Source organism: Cetorhinus maximus, chromosome 15 (assembly GCF_964194155.1).
Source record: "Cetorhinus maximus chromosome 15, sCetMax3.hap1.1, whole genome shotgun sequence".
NCBI classification, from domain to species: domain Eukaryota; kingdom Metazoa; phylum Chordata; class Chondrichthyes; order Lamniformes; family Cetorhinidae; genus Cetorhinus; species Cetorhinus maximus.
The window spans coordinates 101,306,794-101,329,819 of NC_135893.1; the positions used below are offsets into that span (position 1 = coordinate 101,306,794).

The 23,026-nt window shown below is 42.6% G+C and overlaps 2 protein-coding genes across 8 annotated transcripts in view; both read right to left on the bottom strand.

The window, feature by feature from the left end:
• Positions 1-23,026, bottom strand: part of lyrm1 (LYR motif containing 1) — an 862,750-nt gene that overhangs the window by 65,238 nt on the left and 774,486 nt on the right. The window lies entirely within an intron of this gene.
• Positions 1,931-23,026, bottom strand: part of mrtfba (myocardin related transcription factor Ba) — a 290,981-nt gene continuing 269,885 nt past the window's right edge. For 4 of the 7 annotated variants that reach the window (XM_078559102.1, XM_078559100.1, XM_078559101.1 and 1 more), the window contains 6 exons: positions 21,212-22,246; positions 19,001-19,141; positions 13,649-13,807; positions 10,362-10,505; positions 7,387-7,447; positions 1,931-6,609 (listed from right to left, as the gene is read on the bottom strand). In XM_078559102.1, coding sequence (XP_078415228.1) covers positions 6,071-6,609; positions 7,387-7,447; positions 10,362-10,505; positions 13,649-13,807; positions 19,001-19,141; positions 21,212-22,246 — 2,079 coding nt within the window. In that variant the 3' untranslated portion in view covers positions 1,931-6,070. The remainder of the gene's footprint in view (positions 6,610-7,386; positions 7,448-10,361; positions 10,506-13,648; positions 13,808-19,000; positions 19,142-21,211; positions 22,247-23,026) is intronic. The other 3 variants (XM_078559104.1, XM_078559105.1, XM_078559106.1) reach the window with 3 other exon arrangements.

Consider the following 23,026-nt stretch of genomic DNA (forward strand, 5'->3'; position numbering starts at 1 on the left):
CTTCAGCCGTTTCATGATATCATGTGGAGTGAATTGAATTGGCTGGAGACTGGCATCTATGATACTGGGGACCTCAGGAGGAGACCGAGATGGATCATCCATTCTGTAGTCTGGCTGAAGATTGTAGCAAATGCTTCAGCCTTATCTTTTGCACTGATGTGCTGGGCTCCTCCATCATTCTGGTTGGAGTATTTGTGGAGCCACCTCCTCCAGTGAATTGTTCAATTGTCCCATTCACGGCTGGATATGCCAGGACATTAGAGTTTATATCTGATCCATTGGTTGTGGTATCCAGTAGCTCTGTCTATCACTTGCTGCTTGCAAGTAGTTCTGTGTTATAGCTTCACCAGGTTGACCCCTCATTTTTAGGTATGCCTGGTGCCACTCCTGCACTCTTCATTGAACCAGGGTTGATGGTAATGGTAGAATGGGGGATATGCCAGGCTATGAGGTTACAGATTGTGTTTGGGTATAATTCTGCTGATGGCCCACAGCACCTCATGGATGCCTAGTCGAGTTGCTAGATCTGTTCGAAGTCTATCCCATTTAGCACGGTGGTAGTGCCACACAGAACGATGGAGGGTATCCTCAATGTGAAGATGAGACTTCGTCCCCACAACTGTGCAGTGGCCATTCCTACTGACACTGTCATGGACAGATGCATCTGCGGCAGGCAGGTTGGTGAGATTGAGGTCAAGTATGTGTTTTTCTCTTCTTGGTTCCCTCACCACCTGCTGCAGACCCAGTCTAGTAGCTATGTCCTTTAGGACTCTGCTAGCTTGGTCAGTAGTGGTGCTACTGAGCCACTCTTGGAAATAGATATTGAAGTCCCCCACCCAGAGTACATTCTGCACCCTAGCCACCCTCCAGTGCTTCCTTCAAGTGGTGTTCAATATGGAGGAACCCTGATTCATCAGCTGAGGAGGGCAGTACATGGTAATCAGCAGGAGGTTTCCTTGCCCATGTTTGACCTGATGCCATGAGGCTTCATGGGGTCGATGTTGAGGACTCCCAGGGCAACTCCCAACTGTATACCACTGTGCTGCCACCTCTGCTGGGTCTGTCCTTTCAGTGGGACAGGACATACCCAGGGATGGTGATGGTGGTGTCTGGGACATTATCTGTAAGGTATGATTCCGTGAGGATGATTGTGTCAGGCTGTTGCTTGACCACTGCGCAGTTGTTGTGGGGACAAAGGCTGTTGCTTGACTAGTCTGTGAGACAGCTCTCCCAATTATGGCACTAGCCCCCACATATTAGTGAGGACGACTTTGCAGGGTTGACATTGCCATTGTCATTTCCAGTGCCGAGATTGATGCCGGGTGGTCCGTCTGGTTTCATTCCTTTGAGACTTTGTTGCGGTTTGATACAACTGAGTGACTTGCTAGGCCATTTCAGAGGGCACCTAAGAGTCAACCAGATTGCTGTGGATCTGGAGTCACATATAGGCCAGACCAGGTAAATATGGCAGATTTTCTTCCCTAAAGGACATTAACATTCAATAGCAGCAGAGACCCTTTCAGGAAAAGGATGTTTGCTCCATTCGAAGCAATGAATACAAAATCAGGCCCTGCCTAAGTAAAATGCAGAGGGAAGGTGTAAATCCTCCCATTTTTCCATTGATCCTTGTATTTTCCCAAGCCTCTGACACCCAGAGTGCTTGGATCACAGAAGTGACTTTTGGCATCCCAATGATCATCCACCCATTTTGTTCACTTGTTCTCAGTAAAAAGAAGGCAGCTTAAACAATCTTTATTTTCAGTTTCCCTACTAAAATATTGGACAAGCACATGTGTGAAAGCCACGTGCATTAGGTACAGATTTGCAAAGGGGTTGCCCACAGGATGCATGCACTTCATGTGTTTACATTTAGCGGAGTAACTGGTATTGCAGAAACAGAGATTATCTAAGGCGGGCACTGGAATGCAAATCACAGGACATTAACATTTTATTGAAACACAGCAGTAATGCAAAATTGCTGAGATACACATCATCAGAAACTACCAACACTGCCAATATTTACAAGGCTTTTACGGATAAATGTACTCACACATATAAAAATATGCATTACATATATACAAATGTGCAAAACATATGGTATTTGAACATGATATGGAATTTCTCATGGGTGCAAATAGTTATTACAAAGGCATCGTGGTATGATATAGAAGAAACACACCTTACATTCTTCCTGGACCCCCAAAGGCTGGCTATATGAAATATCTAGTGTTAAAATGTACAAGATTTCAATTTTGGAGTTTGTCAGCAATTTATAATAAATTGAGATGCTAAGACATAGTGTGGCTATGAAAAACATCTTATACAAAATGCATTCTTCTTATAAGCAATGTCTAACATCTAATGTACTCTACCGTGGAGGTGTACTTATAACTGGTATTCAGGGGTTTCAAAATCATGTTTTTTTTCTTTGGTAATTGCTCAATTTACGTTCCAGGATCATAGGCAAGTCTAGTTTACCCTGTGTTTTCCCTAACCACACAATATTTCTGTAACCAGCACAATTAAATTGTAAAATATATATCTCATGTTTACCACATGAATCTTTAACTTCCATCATTGGTTTCCACTTGGCAAGCTTATATTTCAGCACAGTTCAATAAGAGAAGCTGCCTAATTGACAATAATCAACAATTAGCAATGAGACTCTAACCAGGGTAGGTTTCCATTGTTAGGATTAATTGTCGGGTAGATAATGGAGGAACAGACATTGCTGAATTGCAGTCCTGCACTAAATTCTTTGTTTCCTCAAATAACTAAACATCTTGGCCCTTTCAAATCAAGAGGCCACCCACAATAATTCCTAAATAATAAATCTAGTGCTAAACCTTTTTAATGTCACTGCATTTGGGAAGTTAATCCAACAACAGCTAGAAAATATATTCTGGCACAAAAATATAAAATCCCTTCATATTTCATTCAAAAAATATCTATTCTTTGAGTCTGTGGCTCAAACAGTTTCTGTTTCTTAGCGCACAAGGGTAAATTTGTAAATACTCTATGCAGTTACCTGTTTGAGCAAATACAAGAAAGTTAACTGCTCTGAAGTGATCGGCTGAATTTCCCCGAAACCGGTGGGGCCAGATTTGGAGGCATAGGAGGGAGGGGAGGGGAGGGGCGGGGGCGTAGAAATTTTGATGGAATCACATTGGGCTGACTCAGATATATTCAGGCCACCACGTGCTTTTCATGGAGATGGACTACTGGCAGCAACATCTACCTGCCCAGTAGTAGCCAATTAGGATAATTATAGGGCAATCAGTCCCTACTCTGGCAGAGCCCAGGTCTCCCGCTGTGTGAGGAGCCTGGAAAGAGTGGGGGCAACAGGGGGGTACGAAATATAAAACACCAAGTTTGTTTAAATCAATCTGTTGGCAGAAAGCTCAGGTCACCCTGAGCAGAAGGTCTGTCATCGCAGCCACTTCATGGCAACTGAGGTCTCTACTAATCTTAACTCTTGGGGCAATGGCAGCAGCTGCACCCCTACTGAAGGAGCTTCCATGGCAACGACTGCCATTCTCGCTGCTGGCCCCATTGTGAAGGAGGCCAGCGGCCCCTGTCCACAGGTCATGCTGAACAGACCTCCTGATTCTGTAAATCGACTGCTGCCCCTAAGATTGTGTCCGACATCCTGCCAAGGTCAATGCTGTGATAGTGACCCACAATCGAGGCCAATGTTGGGATCGCCAGCCACCCGGCAAAATTCAACCTGACGTGTCCATCATCAGCCCTCCTACACTCTACCTTTGTGTAAAACTAATCTGTGCAGCATTGGCAGACACCTAGCAGCAGCTTCCTTCTGTGAGGGGACGTGTATGTGCAGTGATCTGACAGTGGGATAAGATTTTCAAGAACAAAGTCATAAGCTGCAAGCTGGACACGAAACATGGAGAGATGTTTCTTAGCTATGGTAATACTTTGGTGTTGTTTGCTGGATGCTGTTGGTTTAGTAGTGGTTTATACTTCTGAAATACTGGCATTCGTCACATTACTGACCTCGACTTTCAGAAGCTGTGCAGAAATACACAGAAAAAACAATTATGTAATTAGTGTTACTTTGACAAGATATTCTATGGCAATGAAACATTTGGCTTTCAATTTGCTCTGTGCTTCTTTGCTCACCCAGATTTCCATATGTAACCACAAATGCGGACTATAAGAAATGTTAAACAATTGGCCTAATCAGCAATCCCTCATAAAGATCATTTCACTGCAAACAGAATAAAAGGGCTCATTATGGGAATCTCCACAGCCAAGTAGCTTTAAACAACAAAAACATTCAAACTCCAAATTTGTGACTTTTTAGACTGTGGGTCGCACTATGTTTCACACGAGAAGACAATCCAGCATTCTCTGAAATTAACCATCTGAATAGAAATCATTCCTGAGGGCGTTCCGGGAGCAGAGTGACATCAGTTACCCACTCACATTCTGCTAAACGTTGCATCGTCTGAATATTTTTGAGATTCCTGAACTGGTAAAGGCAATGATTTTGTTTCAATTTATATATTTACATTTTTTGTACTACATTTAATTCACGTGTAAAATATAGACAATTTCATCTCCTCAAAACTCTTAACCCTGCTTTAATTTTAAAAATTGCAGTCTTTGATTAAAAATCTGCACTTTCTACATTATGCACCCTTTGGCTGATAACTGAAATCATTCCCATTATAAGGACACATTACATTTCATAATATTACTCACATCACATCACGTTTTCATTCATAAAGTGTTTGGCAAATCCATTTTTTGGGGAGGGGGTGGGGGGGGAGGGGGTGGAAGAGAGCAGAACCATGAAGCAGCTTGGTCAGGTCACAAGGCAATAACATCAAGTGTTTCAATATCTCTCAACTTGTAAACAACTGAAAAAAGCTCTCCCAATGGATCTTCTAAAATATGGCCCTTTAAAAGTTACCAGTTCAAACACTATGCTGGTATTTTGCTAATTATTGAAAGAGCGTATTATGTTAGCACTATTGCATTCTCAAAATTGCTTGTAATTTGGAATGGCCTCCAAAAACGATTCAATGAACTCAGTTTCATTAAAAAAAAACACGTCATGAATGTAAATATTGCCAAATCCCTTTTTCCTGGTTGACTGTAAGATCAGGTTCATAATTAACAAAAAAAGGCATGGGAACATGTTTGGCACTGGACTAATTCATCCTGACCATTCTTCTTTTTGCATTTTGGTTAAATGTTACAGGGGTGGTCAAGCTCCTTGTCCACCTTCGAATACTGAAGGTGCCGATTAAATGTGAAAATTGACAGGTGGACTGTTAGAGAAAAGATGCCACAGGCTTATTAATCAGTACCAAAATGTACGGATTCCAGTGAAAAATTATTTGCCTGAAGTAAGAGAGACAAACTTCTGGTTGACATATTGTACTTTCATGGTTTTGCAGAATTAACAGTGATCCAAGAATTACACCCAAAAATCTACTACAGGTTGAGTATCCGTGGTCATTATAAACTGGAAGATTTTTCCCCGGACCAGGACCATCATATCTTCTTTGTGTAATAAAACAGATGAAAACATTACTGAAAAGAACATTAAAACAAAATGTACAAAGTAGGAAAAGATTAGCTAGTTCAAAAACATCTCCGCATTCAGAAGATTGGAATACTTCACTCAGACTGATTAAAAAGTCACTGAACCAGCCAGTGTAATAAACTTCACAATTACCATGCATTTTGGCTCAGGCCACCCACAGGAAAGTTCACCTGTACGAAGAAGAAATTCTTTCCAATTTCAATCTTCATTTCAACAGAACAGTAATTACCACTGACACCAGAATAAAACGTTACATTAAAGTACAAAGCCTTAAAATGGCCAGACTGTAGGATTGTCAGTTGCCCTGAATCATCACTTTTTTTTAAATCACTGCCCACTCATCTATCTAGAGACAATAAAGTGGACTGGACCAGAGAATCTTAACTTGGCTTGTTTTGTTACTACATTGGAGTACTAACCATTACTAGACGATTGACACACAACACCAAGAAAGCATATTGATTTTGTTCAGGTGCCACTAAAAGCCTGGCTGTATTACTCCCAATGTAGCTGAAGATCATGACCATCCAGAAAATCAGTGGAAAACACACTAGGAGCAGCACTATTAATGGGAGTGAGTCCTGTACTTGAAACCGGCATCGTCAGGTCCAGCCAGTCCATACTGTCCAAATTAGTGTCTTGGAGGTCCAAGTTCAGGCAAGAACTTTCTGCAGTGAAATGCATATCACAGGTATCCATAGCAGAATGATGCTGGTCCAGAATGTTGGGCGTATTCAGTAGATCATTCTGAAGATCCTCCATTAAAGGAAGAGTGTCCGAGCCCTCTTGGCTGACTGTCATTTGAGGAATATTGGCACCAGATGACAACGTACCATCCAGAAAGGCCTCCAGTTGATTTTCTGAACCAACCGAGAGATCATTTGTTGATTCAAGGGACAGTGGTGGAGGTGCCATCTGAACTCGTGGTGGTGGTCGAGACAATGCTGAGTTTACAGGCAAGGAGGAGATGTTGGCTACAACAGCTCTCATCTTGGTAGCGGGTAATGCTTCTTCTTTTACAATTGGTGAAATCTCTGTTGCACAACAGAAGGTGATAAAAGTCAGTGTCATAAATACTGCACTAAACACATTTTAAAAAATATTATCATTCTACTCTATGGTAACTGGAAAATGGGAGAGTTCCACATATGTCACAATAGTTATAAACCATTTGAGTGATCTTAGTGCACGTTTTCAATAATAATGAACCAGTTTCCTTTCCACAATTGTTTGAATTTAGCAAAATAGGAAGCTGTAAAACAGTAAAGAAAATGAAACCTTTAAAAAGTAACCATTTGGCAACACAGCACAATAGGTAGGCTGTCATGTTGAGACGTTCCTCAATCTGTAAGAGATTGCTGCATCCTATACCGAATCATTTCTCTATATGACAACAGGAAAATTGCAAAAACATTATCCATTTAAAAGGACACCATCTTCTTGAAATAGAATCTAGCAGACCCATGATTGCATAAATCACATTGAAAGGCATTACCCTTCTGAGCATGACCTTTCTCGTGGTATAAATGATGGAACATTGTTAACCCATGTTGCTGTGTTGGAATACAAACACTATCACGTGCTTATAGATGTTTTAGACAACCGTATATATCATGTAGCTATTCCATGGCATAGCCTACCCTGACTTCAGTGCTTTCAGGTATGACTGCCTCTATAGCCAGTTATAAAACATTAATCACCTATTCTCTCAAATCCTAGGTCTGCCATCTTCCACATAACAAAACACATATTTCACCAATAATTAGTGTAATAGTTCAATTCACAGTGTCAATATATTGAATTCACCTTACCTCCGCTCTCAATTAGGATATCAAAAAGATCATCCATCTGCTGACTGTGCGCGCTGAACACCTACACAGGGTTACAAGAAAAAATGCTATTTGTTCTATGTCCAGCCGGCTTAGAATCACTGTTCTCAGGCTATTGCTCATTTGTCAGTGCTAAGTAGTTTCAGATGTACAATGATCAGAAAGCAGGAATGTAGCTTTGGGGTTAAGTAATACAACAAATACAGAGGGAAGAAAAGCTTCTTAGCTCATCCAGCTGGTAAAACCCTCATCACAACATCCAAAAGGTTCTGAAATAATTCAAGCATTTTGCCTCTAACTGGTCGACCCAGATGTCTAGTCCACATATTGATTGCTCCTTGTGTGATGAGCTTCCTAAACTTACCTTTAGTTAGTTTGAACTCTTCACCAGTGTAGCCGCCTCAGGGAGGCCCAGGCCCGGCCCGGCTGCCGCTTCGGGGAGGCCCGGCCAGTGCCCCCAGGTCACGGTGCCATTTAAAAATGGCCAGAGACTCAATATCAGGGATGCCTCAGGCCCCCCAGTTCATGTCGGTCTCATTTCCGACATTGTGGCTTTGTTTTCGATGGAAATTAATCAAGTTTAGGCAGGAGGGAGGGACAGTGTAAGCAGCTTTCCAGGATTGTTATTGACCTCATCTCCTCTGGAGATCTTCCCTCCATCGCTTCCAACCTCATAGTCGCCCAATCTCGGACGGCCCGCTTCTACCTCCTAGCCAAAATCCACAAACAGGACTGTACCGGCAGACTGATCGTGTCAGCCTGTTTTTGCCCCACGGAACTCATTTCTCGTTATCTTGACTCCATTCTCTCTCCCCTTGTCCAGTCCCTTCCCAGCTACATCCGTGATTCCTCTGACACCTTATGTCACATCAACAATTTCCAGTTCCCTGGCCCCAACCGCCTCCTCTTCACCATGGATGTCCAATCCCTCTACACCTCCATCCCCCACCAGGATGGTCTGAGGGCTCTCCGCTTCTTCCTCGAACAGAGGCCCGAACAATCCCCATCCACCACTACTCTCCTCCATCTGGCTGAACTTGTTCTTTCACTGAACAATTTCTCCTTAAACTCGTCTCACTTCCTCCAAATAAAAGGTGTGGTTATGGGTACCCGCATGGGCCCCAGTTATGCCTGTCTCTTTATGGGGTATGTGGAATATTCCTTGTTCCAGTCTTACTCTGGCCCTCTCCCACGACTCTTTCTCCGGTACATCGATGATTGCTTCGGTGCGGCTTCATGCTCTCGTCTGGACCTGGAAAAATTTATTAATTTTGCTTCCAATTTCCACCCCTCCATCATTTTCACATGGTCCATCTCTGACACTTCCCTTCCCTTCCTTGACCTCTCTGTCTCAATTTCTGGTGATAAGACTATCCACCAATATCCATTACAAGCCTACCGACTCCCACAGCTACCTTGACTACAGCTCCTCACCCTGCTTCCTGTAAGGACTCCATCCCATTCTCTCAGTTCCTTTGCCTCCGTCACATCTGTTCTGATGATGCCACTTTCAAAAACAGTTCCTCTGACATGTCCTCCTTCTTCCTTAACCGAGGTTTTCCACCCATGGTGGTTGAAAGGGCCCTCAACCATGTCCGGCCCATCTCCCGCGCATCCGCCCTCACACCTTCCTCTCCCTCCCAGAACCATGATAGGGTCCCCCTTGTCCTTACTTATCATCCCACCAGCCTCCGCATTCAACGGATCATCCTCCGCCATTTCCGCCAACTCCAGCATGATGCCACCACCAAACACATCTTCCCTTCACCTCCCCCGGCGGCATTCCGCAGTGATCGTTCCCTCCGGGACACCCTGGTCCACTCCTCCATCACCCCCTACACCTCAACCCCCTCTCACGGCACCTTCTCATGCAACCGCAGAAGGTACAACACCTGCCCCTTTACTTCCCCTCTCCTCACCGTCCAAGGGCCCAAACACTCCTTTCAAGTGAAGCAGCATTTCACTTGCACTTCCCTCAATCTAGTCTACTGCATTCGCTACTCCCAATGCGGTTTCCTCTACATTGGAGAGACCAAATGCAGACTGGGTGACCGCTTTGCGGAACACCTTTGGTCTGTCAGCAAGCATGACCCAGACCTCCCTGTCGCTTGCTATTTCAACACACCGCCCTGCTCTCATGCCCACATGTCCATCCTTGGCCTGCTGCAATGTTCCAGTGAAGCTCAACGCAAACTGGAGGAACAGCACCTCATCTTCCGACTAGGCACTTAACAGCCTTCCGGACTGAATATTGAGTTCAACAATTTTAGATCATGAACTCTCTCCTCCATCCCCACCCACTTTCCGATCCCCCTTTTTTCCAATAATTTAAAAAGATTTTTCTTCTCCCACCTATTTCCATTATTTTTAAATGTATTTCCATCCATTGTTTTATCTCTACCTTTTAGCTTATTTCGATCCCTTCCCCCCACCCCACCCCACTAGGGCTATCTGTACCTTGCTTGTCCTGCTTTCTACCCTTAATGTCACCTATTAGCACATTCCTTAGATAATATCACCACCTTCAATACCTTTGTCCTTTTTGTCTATGACATCTTTTGGTTAGCCCCACCTATCACTGGCCCTCTATCCAGCTCTACTTGTCCCACCCCCCCTTAAACCAGCTTATATTTCACCTCTCTTCTATTTTTCCTTAGTTCTGTTGAAGTCATACGGACGCAAAACGTTAACTGTGTTCCTCTCCGCAGATGCTGTCAGACCTGCTGAGTTTTTCCAGGTATTTTTATTTTTGTTTTGGATTTCCAGCATCCGCAGTTTTTTGCTTTTATTTAAATTAATTAGCTGTGGCTCCGTAACATTCCCTCTACATGACTGGCTGCAATATCTCGGGTCCCACAAATCACCGCATTAACTGCGGTATCTTCACCAGTACTTCCAATGTTTCATCATTAACTTAAGTGTTAGCCTAATTTAAATCACTACTGCATCATGCTTACCTCCTGCTGTTTTAAACTGCGAGTCTGCTTGACTGCTTCCTCGTATCGAGGAGGATCTTTTGTCTTCGAAACAGAGTTATTGAAGACCGAGTGTTGGATTACTAACTGTTGCTGGGACTGAGGTGGGGAAGTGGATGATCCAGACTGCGGAGACATGGATAACACGATATAGGTTATTCCGCTTAGGAGTAAGTTATTTAGGAATAATTATTTTTTGATCGCAATTTTCTCCTATTTACTAATTAGTGCACCAAGAATAGAAACACAATGATTTCATAAAATAACCTTCAGTTAACAGAAAATGACTTATTACAAGGGATGCACTGTGTTTCAGACACAATATCATTAAAGGTAAAACTGAAGTATTACATATGGTGTATATCAAACAATATTAAAGTTAGAAAGATAAATAAAACTTATTGCAACAAAATCGTCTACATCCTCAGCATTTACTATATTTCATGTACTTGGGCAATATTTTCTGTTTAATAAAAAGTAGCAATTAAACTTTCAGCTATTTAATTCTTTGGCAGCTTTTGAAATATAGTGTATGTTTTCTAATATCCTGGAAAGAAAAACGAACCTGCAATTCAATAGGCAGAGGATGAGCAATGGGAAAGTTATACAAACATGCAAAACGAAGGATGGAAAAATACCATTCAGTCCATCCAGTCCATCCTGTGCAAACATGGTGCAACTTTGAATGGGATTAACCCCCCACCCCGCACTTATCATGGATAATACTGAAATACACGGAATCCACAGCACAATTGGACCCAGCTCGTCCATGCTGATGTGTATACGCCATACAAACCTCCTCCCACTCTAATGACCTTTCTCCACCCTACCTCATATGTTCCCAGATCAAAAAAATCTCTGAGGAATCAGGAAGAAAAATCTGATGCCTTTCCGGGGGGATAAAAAAACTAAAGCAAAGGACCAGCGGACTGACTGTGTAACCAATAAATCGACCTAATCAGAGCAGCGCAATCTCTTTAACTGAAAGTATTTTCCTCCTGCAGGAACTTGTCCATTTCCCATTTGAAGGGCTGTAGGAAATCCATACTCAACACAGAATTTAGTAACCTTTTCCAGGGGGTAACAAATTCCTGTGAGGAGCAGGGGTTCCGAGTCTTCAGGCCACCACTGCCATTAGTTTAATGTGGCTTTCACTGAACTAAGGCTGTCAGCTTTCTCAGTAAAACCTCTTTAAATTCAGCTTATTGCTCTCTTCAAATTATTCTTAGAAACTGGCCCTGAAATTCTATGGGTCACTCCCAGCATAAACTCTGGCTGGAGACTAGCTGGGATCCAGAGGATCTCTCTGGAACTTTAGGGCCCATTTTACACAATGAAGAGAGGACTCTGCACTGAGACAGTAAAACCACTCAGGCAAGCACACATCTTTTCAAATTACAATACTGCAGGGTAGAAACAGGTCATTCAGCCCAACCGGTGCTTTTCTCCATGAACATCTGGTCTCATGCCCTTCTCCTCTTGATCACCATGTCTCTTTACAAGCAACTAACCAGTTCCCATTTAAAAGAATTCGTTTAAAATAATAGCTTGAGGCAGTGGATTCCACATTTTAACCACCCTCTGTTAAAGACACTGACCCCAAATTTCCTGGGTTTTCATTGCACCCTTGCTATAATTAAAGTCTTTCTCCAAGTGCTTAGTAACTTCACCCTGTGTTATAGGTCCCCCACGGGAACTGCTAGACAGAAAAATAGACTAGATTCCATCTACCATTTTGGTAGAAGCAAAGTTTAGAAGAATGAGAGGTGATTTCATTGAAGCATACAAAATTCTTACAGGGTTCAACAGGGTGGATGCAGGATGGATGTTTCCCCCTGGCTAGGTAATGTCTAGAATCCGGGAACACAGTCTCAGGATAAGAGGTAGGCCATTTAGGACTGAGATGAGGAGGAATTTCTTGACTCAGAGGTGGGTGAATCTTTGGAATTCTCTACCCTAGAGGGCTGTGGACGCTTAGTCATTGAGCATATTCAAGACAGGGATCTTAATTAATTAATATTTCTAGATATTAACGATATCTAGGGGTATGGGGATAGTGTGGGAACATGGCTTTGAGGTAGAAGGTCAGCCATGATCAGGTTGAATAGTGGAGTGGACTCAAGGGGCCGAAGGGCCTTCTCCTGCTCATATGTTCCTAATTGCATGATACGACAATAATGGAGTTGTTACTTATCACGGACAACCAATCGCTATCAATTAGCCTACCACAGACCAAAGAAGAGGTGAAGAATTCCTGCCAGTGGTAGAATGGTTTTGGAACCAGAAGGTCCAAAGTTATCATATCATAGAATTGTAGAATGGTTACAGCACAGAAGGCCATTTGGCCCATTATGTCTCTGCTGGCTCTTTGCAAAAGCAACTCAGTTAATCCCACTTAGCTGCCCCTTCCTCATAGCACTGGAAATGTTTTCTCTTCAGATGCATATCCAATTCCTTTTCGTTTACTATATAGTTAGTGTGTACCTGATTCTTTAGTTTCAATTTTATCCTCATCTCTTTATACCTCCATGCTACTTCATTGCTAGCTGGTTTGTTCTTACATGTTAGCAGAATATATTTCCCCTGAACTCTACTGATTACAGCTGTTCCTTTCAAGCATTCTAAACCTACCACACGCCATTTCTCAAATTACTAATATACTGTATCCCAAAATGCCATTGTCTAAGTGAAATTTCAAAATGTTATAATGTATTATGAGATGTCATGACTATTACTGACAGGGAGTCAAGAGATTACAACAGATCTACTGGATCAATGACAATCTACCAGAGGTTGAGATTAATCAAAGCTTAGCTGACCCACACCGTGGTGGGCCAAAAACTGAAAGACAGCAGCTAAAAGGTGACAACACCAAACCTGAGAAAACTTGTAACTTCAGAAAAAAAAATTGAGGCTTCCTTATCCTGTTAAGGAAAGCAAACTGTAAAGAAAAGCCAACGGAACTAAGACTTTCAAACCGATCAAGAAGTCAAGACTGCTGTTCCTAATGGGAGAAAGAGACTGGAAGAAGTCTCCATAGATTGAGTCTGTGGCTGAGAGGTGGGGTGTCACATGAAGTGTTTAAGAGGTTGATACAGGTGGAAGATTATTCTGTCTGTATGTGAAGACTAGTGAAGTACAGTACAATCGACAGATTCATCCCTGCAATGAGGGCATCTGAAAAATGTTTAAAAGAGGAGACAAAAGAAATAAAATAGAGAATGTTGCCATCGCTTTCTCTAATGATTTCCTATTAGTTTTGCAATTACCTTGTGTGTACAGTTGGGTCCATTGAGTAGAGTATTAATGTTGCTTATCCTTGGATGATGCACATTACCTGTTGAAGTGTCTATGAAACATTGCTGCACTGTTGCTGCTGTTTGAATGTGCTTTGGAAATGCATTGGTCGTTGATGTGGATGTAAAAACCTGTGGATTTACAAGCCTCCGTAAAGTTTGTTGTATAGTCTCAGAACAATGCATTTTAATCTTATTGGGTCAAATGTAAATCATCATAAATATTGCTTTCTTCCATAAAATCTGGAATATTTAAAATTGTACCTTAGTTCATAATCTCAAATAGTAGAGTTAAGTAAATCATAAAACAATACTTCTCATGCTGCAGCTTAGGAATCTGATGTATCATTATTAAGTAATGACCAATAAATCAGATTACGCTATGATTAAAATGGAGAAATATTCCAGGAAGCTATACTACACCTCATATTAGAAATTTATCATTTTAGTCATCTAGCTAGGGGGCATGTCTCAAGCAGTATACACAGACAGCAAGGAAGAAATTCAAGATGCTCCTACACGATTTCTAACAACCAATTTAAGAACTAGAGATAAGCTAGAGGTTCTGGAGCAGGCTGCCTGCATGACCTGTTGCATGTAGGGGGTGGCGGTGGCATAGTGGTCTTGTCACTGACCAGAGATCCAGGGTAATGCTCTGGGGACCTGGGTTTGAATCCTGCCATGGCAGGTTTGGAATTTGAATTCAATAAAAAAAATCTGGAATTCAAAGACTGAAGACAACCATGAAATCACTGCCGATTGGCGTAAAAACCCACCTGGTTCTCTAGGGAATCCTTACTTGGTCTGGCCTACGTGACTCCAGACCCACAGCAATGACTCTTAAATGCCCTCTAAACAAGGGCAATTAGGGATGGGCAATGAATGCTGGCCTAGCCAGCGACACCCACATCCCATGAACGAATATAAAAAATACAAAACACAAAAATATCAATGATGAAAGCTTTTCTCCACACACGCCTCCGCCCCCCCCATCATAAGTCAACTGAAATTGTGCAGGGCTAACGAAGGGTTCCTCAGAACAGATATGAATGGACTCCCAGGATATGGGATATAGGATTTATTTCGGAGAACGATGTTCAGTTATCAGCAATGCACTATACAGTTATTGTGCAAAACGTATAAATCAAAGTAGATCAGGATACCATCTTCAAAAGTATTAGGAATCCCCAGACAGATCAGGTTCCCGGTCCTGATAGCATCCACCTAATGATGTTTAAAGAGATGGGGCATGTGCTTCGTGAGCCCTTTGTTCATATTGCATATTGAGGATTTTAGTGTACCACATTGTAAATACTTCATTATATTTAATTGTAACTTAATAGTTTGAAGTAATGCACTTATTAAACACAAATTGTAATTCATCAGTAAAGTCATGCATGCACCTATCAGTGTGTGACCTTTCGTATGTTCAAGGTTACAACAAACTCTTGGAAGGAGACTTATTTTCAAAACGGACAACAAGTCAGAACCACGGAACAAAGTGCTATTAGCTTGACTTCTATCATAGGTAAGATGCTAGATAGGGTCACAACATATATTGTATGTGATAATCTGGATAGAGAAGGAGTTAGGGGACTCATTCAACTTGGCTTCTGGAAAGGAAAGATTGGATCTGACCAATCTATTTGATTTTTTCAAAGAAATTACTACCTGATGCGTGAAGGTAGCCTGACAAATATTGATGGATCTTCAGAAAGCTTTTAGCAAGGTGCCTACAATAGATTGCTTTATGATAGAATCTTGGAAATTGAACAGAGGATGAGACACAAGATTAAGGATTGATTGCATTCCTGCCAGGAAGAAGTGGTTATTAATCGCTCCGGATCTGCATGAATACAAGTCTGTCTTGCAGGGATTGTTAGGGCTGTTGCCTTTAAGATCTTCATTAATGACTTGGATATAGGTGTTGGGAAACAGCCTACAAATTTGCAGGTGATCTGTGCGAGTGTTACGATCATGGATCATGATCATGGATGTAAACACACTGTTGCAAGCAGATCTTGATGTGATGGGAGAATGAAGCCATATTTTCTAAGTGGCATTTAATATTGATACATGTGCTATTAAGCCTGTGGGCAGGACTTTCGTGCCTAAAGTGTACTGAACTTAAGGCCGTTGAGAAAGAAAAAATATCTTGGTGGCATAGTGAATAATTTATATGCAGTGCTATGAAGTGATGGAGAAAGTAAGAGTATTAGGTGGCACTAATAGAATGATTTAATGTAAAACAAAAGGCATCTTAATGTTCACGTATATGACCTTGGTTAGATCTCAGTTGGAGCAGTGTTCAGTTTTGATCACCTCACAAGGTGGGTGATATTCAGGATGTTCATGTGAATGGCTAGTTTCGAATACTGTAGTTCTCCTAATAGGGTTTAAAACCTGGGTCTATCTACTTTAGAAAAGCATAGACCTTGAGGATGATTTGATTGAACAATTTAAAATAATGATGGGATGAGATATGGATAGATTATTTCAAGTTGATAGGTTCGGAGTATGGGTTATAGAAGGGTAAATGTGAAGAGGTTGCTGTTTACCCAGAGGTTATTTGACCAATGGAACAAATTGCCTGCTCGTATAGAGCGTGGATTCAATGCGATCTTCAAAAGAGACACGTTTGGGGTAGAAGTCGAAGTGTAGAAAAGGTAGGTGTGATACTTGGTAATATAAATCATGATTAACCTCACCTCACTATGTTGGATTTTCTTTCTCCCTAAATTGACCATCAGCTTTTATAACCTCTCCCAGGGGGTGATTAAACTCTGTACCGGGGTGCAGAGTGTTGGAAATCATAAGAACATGATAAATAGGAGCAGGAGTAAGCTATTCAGCCCTTTGTGTCTGCTCCGCCATTCAATGAGATCATGGCTGATCTTCTGCTTCAACACCAATTTCCTGCTCTACACCTGTATCCCTTGATGTTTTTAATACATAGAAATCTATCATTCTCAGTCTTGAACATACTCAATGACTGAGCCTTCATAGCCCTTTGTGGCAGAGGATTCCAAAGATTCATCACTCCCCGAGACAAGGAATTTCTCCTCACCTCAGTCCTAAATGGCTTGTCACTTATTCTGAGACTGTATCCCCCGGTTCTAGACACCCAGCCAAGAGAAACATCTTTCCTGCATGTACCCTGTCGAGCCCTCTAAGCATTTTGTATGTTTGAATGAGATCACCTTGCATTCTTCTAAACTCCAGAGAATAAAGGCCCAGTCTATTTAATCTTTCCTCATAGGACAATCCCTCCATCCCAGGGATTAATTTAGTGAACCTTTGTTGCACTCTCTCTGTGGCAAGTAAGGAGTTCTGCATACAATGCTCCAGTTGTGGTCTCACCAAAGCTCTATATAATTGCAGTATGGCATCTTTACTCAAATCCTCTTGTAAAAAAGGCCAACATACCATTTGCCTTTTTAATTGCTTGTTGTACCTCCATGTTAGCTTTCAGTGACTCATGAATAAGGACGCCCAGGTCCCTTTGAAGTTTAACGCTTCCCAGCACTCACCATTTAGAAAGTATTCTGTATTTCTGTTTTTCCTACCAAAGTGGATAACCTCACATTTCTCCACTTTGTATTCCATCTGCCAAATTTTTGCCCACTCGCCTAGTCTCTCCAAGCCCCCTTGAAGCGACTTTGCATCCTCCTCACAACTCACACTTAGTTTTGTGTCATCTTCAAACTTGTAAATATTACACAATCCCCATATCCAATTGGGGAGATGGTGGCGTAGTACTAATGTCATTGGACTAGTGATCCGGAGACCCAGCCTAATGCTCTGGGGACAAGGGTCTGAATCCCACCATGTCAGCTGGTGGAACTTGAATTCAGTCAATAAATCTGGAATATAAAGCTAGTCTCTGTGATAGTGACCATGAAACTATCATCGATTGTTGCAAAAAAACCCATCTGGATCACTAATGTCCTTTAAGGAAAGAAATCTGCCATCTTTACCTGGTCTGGCTCACAAGTGACTCTAGATCCACAATAATTTGGTTGACTCTTATGACTGAAATGATGTAGCAACGTCAGTTCAAGGGCAATTAGGGATGGGCAACAAATACTGGCCTTGCCCACATTCCATGAAAGAATATTAAAAAATCAAATCAGTGATATAGATTACAAATATCTGGGCCGCTAGCACTGATCCTTGTGGTACGCCTGCAGTCAAAGTCTGCCAACCTGAAAATGACCCATTTATTCCTACTCTGTTTTCTGTCCGTTGACCAGCTCTCAATCTACGCCAGTATAGTAGCCCTTGTCCCATGTGCTCTAATTTTGTTTATTAATCTGTGTGGGACCTTATCAAAACCTTTCTGAAAATCTAAATGTACCACATTCACCTGTTCCCCTCATCTATTCTGCTAGCTACATCCTCAAAAAACTACAACAAATTTGTTAAAGATGATTGGCCTTTCATAAATCCATGTTGACTCTGCCCAATCCTACCATTATTTCCTAAGCGCCCTGTTATCACGTCCTTTATTGTTGATTTTAGCATTTTCCCTACCACTGACGTCAGGCTAACAGGTCTGTAATTCCTTTTTCACTCCCCCTCCTTTCTTAAATAGTGGGGTTACATTTGCTGCCTTCCAATCTTCAGGAACCATTCCAGAGTCTACAGGATTTTGAAAGATGACCACTGATGCATCCACTATCTCTGCAGCCATCTCTTTCAACACTCTGGGATGTAGCTCATTAGGTCCATGGGATTTAAGTCCCATTAATTTATCTAGTACTTTTTAAAAAAACTAATATTAATATTTTGCAGCTCCTCACTTACACCAGTCCCTTGATTCTCCACTATTTCTGGGAGCTTTTTAGTATTTTCCTCGTAAAGACAGACACAAAGTATTTGTTTAGTTTCTCTACCACCATGATGCTAAAGGCATCACAACTGTAAGGGGTATAACCAGTGGGCCAGCTGGTCTACTGCTATCCATCAGTTTTATAAATTAAAGCGCTGTAAGGATATTCTCACATACAGATCACAATCTAGAATTAACGCTAAGGATTCTTCCTATTGGGTAGTTTAAGGTTCAACTGCAAACAGTTGGGTAGTTCCCTGTGAAGGGTGGAGAAATACAAATTAAAATCTGGATATTAAAAGCATGGAGCAGCCCTGATAGGTTGTTGAAAGTTTAACTAATTATAGCAGCACTTCATCTGGGAAAGTAAAGATCTACAACAGAAAATTCAAACTGAGCTTGTCGCCACCTGTGGTCTTGCTGGCTCATTACAAGCCAGTGCTGCCTAATATCAGAGGTGGCTTGATTTTAGTACTCAGAACCATATTACAAACCTCAATAATCTGTGGGTTCTGGGTCAAACTACGTTGTGGCACAGAATCTTGTGGTTGTGGTTGTTTCTGAGGGCCTGAAGGCTGCACTGCAGCAGAGGTCGGGACTGCTATTGGTTTCTGCACCGTGGCTTGTGAATGAGACTACAAAATAAATTTTAGAAAATAAAAGATCAGTGCAAAGTACATCATATATAGTATAATTGTATTTTCACCCATATCGTAACAAAGCTATGACAAGAGCAATGTAGTTGTCATGGGGTTGAATTATACAAGTTGCTGGATTTCCTGCTCCCCTTGGGGCTAAAGTGTTGGAGGGGTGGAGGATGGGTGAGCCCTCCAAGGTGAACACTAGCTGCCCCAAAACCAGTCCATGTCCAAATGCAGTGAGACCGGAACAATATTCAGGCTTGGGCTGACAAGTGGCAAGTAACTTTCACACTACACAAGTGTCAGGCAATGACCATCTCCAACAAGAGAGAATCCAACCATCGCCCCTTCATGTTCAATGGTATTATCATCACTGAATCCCCCACTATCAACATCCTGGGGGGGGTTACCATTGACCAGAAACTGAACTTGACTAGCCATATAAATACTGTGGCTGCAAGAGCAGGTCAGAGGCTAGGAATCCTGTGATGAGTAACTCATCTCCTCCTAACTTCCCAAAGATTGTCAAACATCTACAAGTCAGGAGTGTGATGGAATACTCCCCACTTGCCTGGATGAGTGCAGCTCCCACAACACTCAAGATGCTGGACACCATCCAGGGCAAAGCAGCTGCTTGATTGGCGCCACATTCACAAACATTCACTCCCTCCACCACCAATGCACAGTAGCAGCAGTGTGTACCATCTACAAGGTCCACTGCAGGAATTCACCAAGGCTCCTTAGATAGCACCTTCCAAACCCACGACCACTACCATCTAGAAGGACAAGAGCAGCAGGTAGATGGGAACACCACCACCTGGAAGTTCCCCTCCAAGTCATTCACCATCCTGACTTGGAAATATACCGCTGTTCCTTCACTGTTGCTGGGTCAAAATCCTGGAACTCTCTTCCTAACAGCACTGTGGGTGTACCTACACCACATGGACTGCAGCAGTTCAAGGAGGCAGTTTACCACCACCTTCTCAAGGGCAACTAGGCATGGGCAATAAATGCTGGCCCAGCCAGCTAAGCCCACATCCCGTGAATGAATAAAAAGAAATTTAACAGCCAATTTGGCGTTAATAGGCTGGAGGCACAACATCCATCCTTCTGGGTCAGGAAGTTCCGCCAATCAGGGGCCAGCAGCTCTCCAGCACTTTGGGCGTGCAGCACGAGATCATTTATGTTCAGCATCTCTCCGGGTGTCAAGCTGGCAGACTCCGGCGAGGGGGTGAAGGGGGTGGGGTGGGTTGGGGTTTGAGAGGCCATGGTGGGTGGAAAGTCAAGTGGGGGGGGGGTAGTAAAACCTCGAGGGGGAGGGGGCCTCCCTCCGATGGGCTAGGGGGCCCATTAAGGAGGGACCCACTTTCCCGCCAACAACCTGCACAGGGAAAACCTATTGGGCTGGCTGCTTGGCGTGGGTCTCTCCCACCTCCAGGTAAATCCCGGTGGCGGCATCAATTGGTCACTTTTAGGCCTCAATTGGTCCACGGGCCCCCTGACAGCACCCCGCTGCTGAAATAATTGTGGGGGCAGGGGCGGACAGGAATGTAGCAGGCACGTCGCCCGCTCTATACAAGACCTCCTTGGCTCCAAACCCACCGGCAGGGGAACGGTAAGTCTAGCCTGTCATCTCTGAATCACCGCTGTGGAAAATGGAACATTGTTACTGAGGTATCAGCATATTTTAGAATTGGTACTTTCCTCCATACTAATGAAGAGGCTTATCTGAGAGTATACAGGCAGTGTGTGTTATATGCAGGAATTCTGACAAAACTGTTTCTTACAGATTGGGAGTTTGGTCTTTGTGAACAAATTGAGTACCAGTGTGTCTGGAATTATAGTTATCCTATAATTAGGGGTTTAATCCAGGACTCAAATATATAAAATAATTTTCTATATGGCTGTATGAGCACTGAAAACAAATGACTCAATTTTACATTATTTAATGCAGTCCTTTTAGTGCAAATTGGTCATCACTCATTGTCCTACAAGTTGGCCACTAATTTAGCACACTAAGCAACAAACGCACACAGAATAAAACCAAACCCAGTAACTCTATACCTGAAATTGAACATTTCCTGCGTGCAGGTTCTTCGAGTCGCTGCAGAGATTTGTATTGTGCGCTTGGATGGCCAACGGGAGCAACAGCTGAGTTCCTGTCTGAGTGGTCAGCAAAGCGTGAGGCTGAGCCTGGGCAATAGCTGTAGTTGGTGTTTGTCTTGGTGGGCTTACATAAAACTGAGACACTGCATTCTGTTGCTTAGCTGTTGCCAGTGGGGCTTCCTGTTTCACAAGCAAAGCATTTCGCTGCATTGCATTCTGGCTGCATGTCCCAATGTTTGTAATGGTTGGTGGACCCAAGGGTTGGTTGGGAGCTGTTGAGGGCTGTCTTGAAATAGGACAGTTGGAGAGAGTGTTCTCCTCTTTGACAGGGGTGTTCAAGTGCTTCTGATTCACAGTCACAGATTGTTGGTGCTGGCATCGTTTTTCAATCTCCAACTGAATCTTCAGTTCTTCCACCAACTTCTGTTCTTGCTCAAGTTTTCTCTTGAGGTCGACAATTTGCCTCTCCTTCTCCTGAAGCTTTCGGTCCTTTTCAGCAGCATCAATTTCCACACTCGGCAAACTGGCACCCTGAGGAGTAGCATTATTTGTTGCCCTGCTCACCCCTATGCAGTCTTCATTAACAGTTGTATTCACAGGTGAAGCATGAATTGTGAGCTGTGAAGGAGACACCATTGTCACCAGCTCAGTAAACATATCTGTAAGGTTGCTGTCGTCAGTGCTCACGTTAGACTGTTCTGAGGGAGCTGGAGAGGTAGGAGACGGCGAGGCCGCGTTCTCATAGAATTGTAGATTATTTGACGCTGTTGTAATGGTTGCCTCTGTGGTGCTTGTGGCATTACTAATAGCAGCAATAGGAAAAGCTGCAGTGGTCTGATTCCTTGCAATAGCAGAGTTGGAGGCTGTCACTACTGCTGCACCAACAGCAGTGTTGCTTAAGTCCTGGTATGATTTCAACCTCTCTATAAGGTCCATTTTAGTACCAGACACTGGGAGCCCTCGCAACTTCAACTCTAACTTCAGTTCTGCCACCTACGCAATATAAAACAGAGGAACTATAGGTTAAACAAATTATCAGGATAAAACATTTTCAAGTCAAAAATAAATACAGTATCAGTTTTCAGAGGAGTTTTAATCATTGTTTAAGGGAGTCCTCAGACTGCCAGGTTAATTCATAAACATATGAATGAATGTGCAAGACCAGGAGAGTTTTGCTGTCCATCTGGCCAGCTCAAGTAGAAAGTTGTACCTAATGATCCTTCAGTTGCTGCAGGAGTACTTTTCTAACTTGTCCAAAGCATAAGATACTTTTTTTTCCCTCACAAATTGGCAAAACCTAGTGGACATACTTAGAAAATTGAAACAGAATTACCTGGAAAAACTCAGCAGGTCTGGCAGCATCGGTGGAGAAGAAATCAGTTAACGTTTCGAGTCTTCATGACCCTTAGGGGTTAACTGATTTCTTCTCCGCCGATGCTGCCAGACCTGCTGAGTTTTTCCAGGTAATTCTGTTTCTGTTTTGGATTTCCAGCATCCGCAGTGGCTTTTAGCTTTTTGTTTTTATTACTTAGAAAATTGATCAGTATGTAGTGTATACACAATATGAAAAGCATGGGACACCATCAATTAATTGAAAAACATGCAAGTTATTTCAAATCTTATCTATTCAAATTTCCCACTTTTTTTTTTTACTCGCTCATTGGGCGGAATTGCATTTTATTTTCAATAATGCAAAAGCGAAGTACTGCAGATGCTGGAACTCTGAAATAAAAACAAAATGCTGGAAACACTCAGCAGGTCTGGCAGCATCTG